The sequence below is a fragment of the Centruroides vittatus genome, unplaced genomic scaffold (assembly GCF_030686945.1).
Source record: "Centruroides vittatus isolate TY-2023 unplaced genomic scaffold, ASM3068694v2 contig_898, whole genome shotgun sequence".
Taxonomy (NCBI): Eukaryota; Metazoa; Arthropoda; class Arachnida; order Scorpiones; family Buthidae; genus Centruroides; species Centruroides vittatus.
The window spans coordinates 18220-27032 of NW_027122588.1; the positions used below are offsets into that span (position 1 = coordinate 18220).

Consider the following 8813-nt stretch of genomic DNA (forward strand, 5'->3'; position numbering starts at 1 on the left):
TCTCTGTTATAAGCTGAATTACTCCTTACAAAAAAAAAAAAAAAAAATCACTTTTTTTAAGTGAGCATTCACTAAAGCTCTTGAATCATATTTAATCATTTTAAGAGCGGAAAATAAACGCTTAGTTGGTGGCAATGCTGTGACAATCAATGTTGTATTTTGGATAATGTCTGGATAGTGCAGTATTGCAGTTTTAACATCCAAACTTGAAGAGTCTGGTCAATGTGAATTATTATTTCCAGTGCATAGTAAATATCATCTTCAAATTTTGTAAGATTTCCTATTCTGTCTGTACTCATTATAGAACTCAAGCTTAATTTTAAGGGTAAAGACGAGTTTTATAAAAAAAAAAATAAAAACTAGCAGATGAGCCAGATGTTTCTCACGCAAAAAGTAACGATAACGAAGATTAAGATATTTAGATTATAGCCGATTTTACCCGTTTTCACTGTGAAATTAGGTCCTCTCTCTTCCGAGACTAATTAGAGAATTTTTAGATGGGTCTAAAAGTGTGTTCGATTTTTCACAAAAACGCAAAATACCGCATCTAAAATAGCACGGTAGAAACGGAGTTCTTCGGGGTAATGCTTAACCCTCTCCCTCTTCCCCCCGTGAGAGGAATTTCGAAAAATCTCTTCTTAGTGTACATTCTTATGATGTATCCTAACTGTGTACCAAATTTCAACTCTTAACCGTTTGAACTCTGAGCATATCATTATTTATTATTACAGTATTACTATTATTATTAACCCATCGCGATTATATTATAAGATTGTGAATGCTAATAACGAGTAAAATATTCATTAAGTCCGACCACACTGGAGATATGACGCATGACCCCTTCTATGTCTCTACCCTGTCGACCTTTAATAAAGGACCAAAATTTAATAGCATTAATGCCCTTTATACACACGCTGCTGTGCCAAATTTTGTTTCTTAAGCTTTACTCATTCTGAGATATTGTTTAATAGTTCAGAACAGATTAAAGAAATTAAACAAATTAGACGACAACATACGCGCGTGAACGCGGGAATTTTTTCTTTTATTTGACAATTTTTGGTTTCGAGAGATCTCCAAACGGTATAGATTTGCAAAATATTCTGAGAGTCAAATGTGACACGATTGAAATATGTTGATTTTGTCGAAACTGTGTTGTGTTTGATTAGTGTGTACAGGCACAATGAAGTGACGTTTATTTTTTCAACACTAGGCTAGTTGAATCTTTATTTAGTTAGAACGTGTTTTTCTACATAGACGTTTCGGGCTTCAGCCCCTCATCAGCTAACTTGTATCCTTGTAGCGTAGCTCGTTTCTCTGTGTGTTTCCTCCTCCATATCTTCCTATATATCGATGTCAACTGCCGTTTCAATGTCAACTAACTAAATAAAGATTCAACTAGCCTAGTGTTGAAAAAATAAACGTCACTTCATTGTGCCTGTACACACGATTGAAATACTTTTCGTTTTTTATGTACATAACAAGTTGGGAAAGTAAAAAGGAGTCGGAGTAGGAGTCGGGGGGGGATTTTTGACGACTCCGACTCCACAGCCCTGCTTTAAACTATTCTGTATTTATTCAAAATTTATAATAAACAACATTTTAATTATTTTACAAGGAAATTTCAAATGTTGTTTTTCCTTTGGTCACTAGAGAAGTCCAATTGAGATGATAATGAAGAGAATACTTATTTTAAAAACGGCTGTTTCTTTTTATTCCTTTTTCATTTTTTCCAAAATAAATTTCTCGAGAGCCATCATTGGACTTTCGAATACAACAGATACAACAAAAGCAGCCAAATACGATGACATTAGAATTCCTAAATAGTACGTTATCTATAAAAAGAAATTTCATTGTTACGTGCGATAAACATTAGAAAATAAATACTGTATATACTTTATCACAATTACAAAAACAGATTAAATAACTGTTTGTTAGTAAATAAAGTAAAATAAAATATGAACTATTATACAAATGCAATTTATATTCTAATAGTTTGTTTTCTACGTTCTAATGTCATTACTTGATAAATGTACAAAATAGACAATAATTAAATCTAGAATCTAAAGAATATAATGCATGTCTCACAACTAAAATACTATTTTCTGCTCCAAATAGCTATAATTCTTACGGATTAAGGTCTTTTATATTCAGTTCTGTGAATTTTTGTAATTCTGTAAGCAACTCCTAGAAATCGTCATCTTAAAAAATATTTATTTTTAAGAAACTATTTTGATAGCAAACTGCGTCACATTATATTCAGATGAAATGACTCTTTGATTTGAAACATATTCAATTAAATTTCTTTAATTACTAGCTTTATATTTTAATTTAAAAATTTTTCGGCCTAACTTTTTCATGAAGAATTTAAAAATTAAAATATTTCTTTGAGAAACGATTATCGTTGTGTTAAATCATTAAATACATGCCGGATGGCAGAGGTGTTAAGGCGTTTGCTTACCACTCTATGGGATCCATCACCCTGCCGCCCCATTATAGGTCTGGTCCAACCCATAATGCGCTTCCTAAAAGAGGCCCGCTTAATGCCTACAAGAAAGTGTTTAAAAACACTGTAGGGGATCTGGGGAAAATTCCGGAGAGGTTGAAAAACCCAGAAATTTTTCGGGTGAAGTGCGTCCTGATATGTTGGATCCAGTCTTTCACTACTATTGTTCGGCCTGCCGAATCTATAATGGCCTGCTGAGAAGGTATTCTTACTTCCCATAGAGTGGAGTTAAAAAAAACTCTTGTATTGCATTCGTGTCATGCAGTGATACACTGCTATTCGTTGTGCAGAAAAGCATGTCATATTATCAATAGAAAGCCTGTTCAGGAATCCCATTTGATATTTGGAATGCACTAAAAATAACAGTACGTATTTTTCATGTTACAAGTTTGTAATTGACAATGTTGCCCATTTTCATTAGGAACTAATGAAAATGAGCCATATTGTCAACAATTGCAAACATTTACAACAGCCCTCTCCGAGAGAAGAATGGACGGGATCGAAATTTTCACCACTGTTTAGCACATGTCCGACATGATATACGTCGCCAAAAAATCTATCGTCATTGTACTGTTATTTTTTGAAATAATTGGCCGGGAGAGACTTTTATTACCATCCTGTATATTCGCATTAACATATTATTATTTTTTATTACATTATTTACCGTTATGAATAGCTACTTAACAGCAATGTTATCTAACTATTTAACAAATTTAGCATCAAATGACGCTAAATTTTTTCAAATTTCTCTTAATTTTAAAGTCTTAACTTTAAAATTAAAAACAATTATATTGCTTAATATTAAAACGATTTATCTATAAATGTATATCAACGTATTAAAAGCACTTATTTGAGCATTCATACTCACCATAGAATCCATCTGAAAATAGATTGGTTTAATAAGGGAACCGTAATATCCTGCTATGACAATTGGATGTACAAGATATGCAGCGTAAGTTAATCTGCTTAAGGGAGTCCATGCTTTCCACGATAAAATTGAATTAACAACTCCTAAAAAAGTTCAAAAAATTTGCTTCTTAATGTAATAAAATGAAATATCTTGATATAATTTCGGATGGGAATTTTTTGTTTTACAAAATTTACCTCCGTATCCGGCCAAACATACAAAAATCACCCAGGCAACAGCTATACTCCATGTTGTACGAGAGAAAGCGTTATAGACGGAAGCACCAATAACGCCCAGGTGAGTATGATATATACCAAAAATAACGCTTGAAGAGAGAGCAATAGCCACAATCCAACCGATTGCTAACACTGTCTGAAATGATTCAAAATGATTTTAATATGAATATTTCTCTGAATATATGAATACATTTAGTATACATGAAAAACAATTCATTGACTTACTTTATTTAAAAGACTTTTGCAGTAATTCATTTTATGTAGGGCGTATCCGGTGGCAATTCCTATCAAATAAGGTCCAATACGACAATATGGTTTATCGTATATATCATCGAAAAAATTGCCAGTTCTAAATCAGCAAATAAAAAAACCGATGTGTTTTTTGTAGTATAAAATTGGCATTAAATATAAAATAAACTTACAGTTCTTTCGTATTTGGTCCGTCTGATCCATTTGCATCCATCCACGAATAAATTGAAATTATATTTTCGTTCGTAGCTAGAATTCCCGTAGTAATTGAAGAAATGCCTAACGCGACATACATCACTACGAAACCGATAACGGGAAATCTAAACGAATTAAATGCAAACATAAATTAATAAAGTAAATACAAATTAATACAATTTATTTTAAAAATTAAATTAATGTTGAAATCTTACTTCCATAAAAGGATCAAGAATATTGGACTGATGATGTAGAACTGCATGTCATTTGCCAAATACCACGTCCACGCCATGCACTATAAATAATGAATTTTCTTCGGTTTTAATAAATTTTAATAAAACTCTATTTCACATTAAACTGTTATACATTTACCATTTCTGATATTCCTTCCAAATTTTGAATATATAGCAAATTTCGCCACCAGTAATTTTTACATTTACCATTATCAGCTTCTTTCGGCCATAAAGGACCATTACCCATACGCAAAAAAATTGTCGTGTACAATCCTAAGAGCATCATGTACACAGGAGTTAATCTGAAATTATCCAACTTAATGTTTTAATTAAAAATTTTAATTGTATGGTTTATTTACAATGACATTTGTAATCCATTGCACCATAGTGGCAATGAATGATCCTAAATTACGAGTTTGATACATAGCATATAATATTTATATTCGAATATATATCATAATATTTATAGAAAGAAATATAACAAAACTTACCTCCAAATTCGATGAAGATAATAATATGCCCAGTTGAATTTTTTAGAACTTCCTTCGTAATTTTTTAGAAATAAATATGAAAGCAGAAGCCCGCTGATTAAAAATAATTATCAAAATCTTGAATATAATAGCATTTTGATTTATTTAAACTGAATGATTTTCATACCTTAACAAAAAGAAAGTGTCAACAGAATACGTGGCTTGTACTATGAATAGAGCAGAAAATTTTCTTACGTAATCCAGGTAGTCGACTAGATTTTCTTACGAAAGTAAAATATAATTTATAACAGCTAATTTCTTTTTGAAAGAAAAAAATATATAATATATATATATATATATATATATACTGTATAATATATTTACCTGTAACAGTTAAAGCTGAAAGAAAAGTGTGACCCAGAACAATCCAACACATGCTCAAGAAGCGAATTCCGTGAACACATTGTAATTGACTGCCAGTATTTTCGGTACTTAAAATTTTTACTCCATTAGTATATAGAGAAAAGCAAATTAAGAATTTTACGATTGCTAATGATAGAAAACAGAATGACGATATTAAATTTAATATTATTAATTTTTATAAAATAATGTAGTAAAATAGCGTTATATAACCTGATTCAGTCTTCTCTTGCTGTGCTGTTGTCCTGTTTATAATTAATTCACTTTCATTGTTCGTTTCAGATTCATCATAATATTCTCTTGGATTATAGTTCTCGGGTAAACTTTTATTTTCCGTCTTAACAGATAAATACTTTTTAATTTCAATTATAATATCACAGAGTGTGCCAACAACGATGAAAAAAGCAAATATGCAAATCACACACCTATTGGTATATTTTAATTAAGTTTTAGCACATTGAATTAAAGCATATTTTATAATTTTATACTCAAACTCACATGTATACTATTTCTCCAGATTCCCATTTCTTAGTGGAATTTTGACAAGTAATTTGTGAACTATTTATAAAAGGTACGACCTTTTTCACCCAAGGAATATAAACTATAAAAAGTATGAGAATGAATAAGCATATAATGCACTTGAAAAAAACTGTTGATAAGTAAATTTATTGTTTTCGAAATAAATTCAGCTCACAACTGATAACAGATTAGATCTTACAGAAGATAGAAATTAAAAAATAACGTCAAAAAGAATCATAAATATTAAAAACTTTGTTAACTTACTTAAAAATTTAGATAATTCTTTCAGATCATTTGATAATATTTCTTCATTACACGAATCTGGGACACAAATACCAATCTTTAAACCTATATTCATCTGTAATTAGAAGTATTTCATTTGCTACAACCAAAACAGAAAACTTGACTTAACCTTAAGTTTATACCGTATTTTGATCCGCAACGCTCGAAGACAGATAACAGTATTTTCCTTTAAAATTTCCGAAATTCATATTATCAATGACTTTTAAAGGTACAGTTACTTCTCGACATTGTTTGAAATCTCCAAGCCATAATGAATTTCCTTTCTTTAATCCGGAAGGAGGCTTTCCAGCAGCATCCAGCACTAAAAATATTTCGAATATATAACAATAACAAATCTTCAACGATTAAAAATACAAACATATCAATCAAAAATCTCACTTACTTTGTAATCTCGCATCCTTAGAAAAACTAAACATCAAATAAATTAAATCCATGTTACATTTACTTCCTGTCCGGTTAGCTGCGAGTGACTTTATATCTTTAAAATCATAATGCCTATCTGTTGTATTATTTTCGAGTACATTTTCAGTTGTTACGTTCGAAATCCACTTGTTAAAATCAACAATCTGATGGGTTTTGTTTCCTTTAAAAAGTCTTGAATTATATAAACTGGGAGATACTATGGCGTATTCTGGTACTGTCGATATTACCCTCAGCAAATCCTTCTGTAAATTGTTCAGTTCGTTGATTGAATTATAATTAAACACATCATCATTGGGAATATCTAGGGATTGAACTAATTTAAAAATAAATATGATAGAGGGGAAGATTTTCCACATCATTTGAAGATCGTATTTCGAACAAAACTCGCAGAGCTGGATCTACTTATAAAGAAATAAACTTTGTGCTCGTTGAAAGCTTTTCGTCATAGGTAATTTATCATTCTCTTATCAACTAAAATTTGATAAGTTTTAATCACATGTGGAAATTTATCATTTTCAACTGAATAATGTCACATCATTTTAATCATATGATTGAACTGATTATATATTATTTTTGAATTGTTAAATTCGAATAATGATCTTATAAAAATTGTTATATTTAATTCGTTAAAGTACACCGGAAAATATTATCTGTTCTAATTGTAGAGTGAAAACAATAATAATAAACCAGTCTGGAAATGTTTAAAACATTAATATTATCAATGAAATGTTTTTTTAAATCAATGTAAAATAAACATTATACCAGTGAATTGATTATTATCTGAAATTTCATTCAGTTATGAAAACATACAGTCATTTGGCATATGCGTTTATATCCTTATACATTTCATTTTCTAACAATAATATATTCAGCATCAATAAACTGAGAATATTAATTTTTATATTAATAAGAGAACAGCAAAGGAAATTACGAATTTTGTAATTAATAAGATTGATGGCATATAAACATCTGTTTTATTATTAGCTATTTCTTTAATAAACTATTGAAGACCATGTTATAAGCAAACTAAAACGAATTCAGATCTATGATCATTACAGAATGCCTAACTTCCATAGAATGAGAAATGATAAAACGGCAATTAAAATGTTTAAAAATCCAGCAACGAGTTGCGTAACTTTTCCGGCAAAAACATGTAAAATTGCGCATGGAGCCATCTTGTGATATTTTATTAAAAACTTTTTATGTTAATAATATAAATTAAAAAATGTCACATCATTTTAATTATGGCTAAAAGCTTAATTTTGAGAGTAGAGATAAATTTTATTCATGAAGTCCGACTCAACTTGAGATATGACAAACTACTCCCGATTACCTCTTCATCCCTTCGACTTTTAACTACCAAAATTAAATGAAAATTTAATAGCATCAATGACCCTAATACTCAAACAGGCAAAGAGTTATTAACCTTCAAAGTGGGTGAACAAACTCGTGACCCCCCACACACTAACATTCATCATAATACAGAAAAATCCCCAATTTTTTGCATTTTTCGACGTTTCAAATTCTCCTGAGTCCAAAACTGTAAAAATCTTGAAGGACAATTTTTGACCGATCGCTATACTTTCCTTCTGTTACACAACCGGGGAAGTACTGCGATAAAAATAAAAGTAAAAACAGCAGGAAAGTATAAACACAAGACTAGAGCTTGCAGAATTAGCTTATACAACCAATTACTCGTATTTCCGTACAAATGATAATTTATAAACACAGGAGTCAGAAATAAGCATCGGATCTGTAATAGAATCGAAATTGTCAGAACTTACATGCTAGGGCGAAAAGTCCTACAACAAGCTATTTTTTTTTTTAGCCGCAGTAACTTTGTTGTCATATAGAAAATCTAAACTAATTCACATTAAATTATTAATAAAATAGAAAAAGAGATTTTTTTTTATTTTTAATATACTACAAATTTTATCATGAAATATTTTCACAGTGAAATACAAAAAGTAAAAAAACGTATCGCGGACAAAAATCCTGCAACACATTAAATCCTTATTAAATTCCTCGAATTATCTTATAACAATTTGATATTTTATATGTAAAATGATCATTTTGTGTTTTAACTTGCTTCAACCGAAATAACTTGCATATTGGACATTTTAGAATTTAAATTCGTTTAAATATAATTATGGCTCTTAATTGTAAACTAATTGTGAAAGGTGTATTTATTAAAATGCATTTAGAAGGCGTCTTCGCTCAGAAATAAACAAACTAATTCACTATCACAAGTACACAATCACTAAAAAACACAAAGAAACTGGAAAAACAAATTTGCAACAAAGATCAAGACCAAATTGTACTAGAAAAATAGCAGATAAAAGTCTCAGAAGTATC

At 30.0% G+C, this 8813-nt stretch overlaps 1 protein-coding gene across 1 annotated transcript; it reads right to left on the reverse strand.

Annotated features, from left to right (window-relative positions):
* Positions 1-1684: 1684 nt before the first annotated feature.
* On the reverse strand, positions 1685-6886 carry LOC136983946 (nose resistant to fluoxetine protein 6-like). Its single transcript, XM_067280837.1, has 15 exons — positions 6418-6886; positions 6158-6336; positions 5997-6090; positions 5712-5814; positions 5427-5638; positions 5178-5342; positions 4981-5074; positions 4815-4907; positions 4463-4625; positions 4306-4385; positions 4069-4215; positions 3872-3995; positions 3608-3782; positions 3372-3514; positions 1685-1832 (listed from the first exon to the last, which is right to left on the reverse strand). The coding sequence occupies exons 1-15, from the start codon at positions 6815-6817 to the stop codon at positions 1710-1712; spliced, it is 2295 nt and encodes a 764-aa protein (XP_067136938.1). The 5' UTR covers positions 6818-6886; the 3' UTR covers positions 1685-1709.
* Positions 6887-8813: the final 1927 nt, after the last annotated feature.

Bases quoted from the DNA above. Each gene is read 5' to 3' on its own strand.
- LOC136983946 (XM_067280837.1), bottom strand. From the start codon at position 6,817: ATGATGTGGAAAATCTTCCCCTCTATCATATTTATTTTTAAATTAGTT. The intron at 5,815-5,996 runs GTAAGTTAACAA...TACTTTTTATAG, and splicing joins AGAATTATCTAAATTTTTAA to TTTATATTCCTTGGGTGAAA. The intron at 4,626-4,814 runs GTAAGTTTTGTT...GGATAATTTCAG, and splicing joins TATCTTCATCGAATTTGGAG to ATTAACTCCTGTGTACATGA.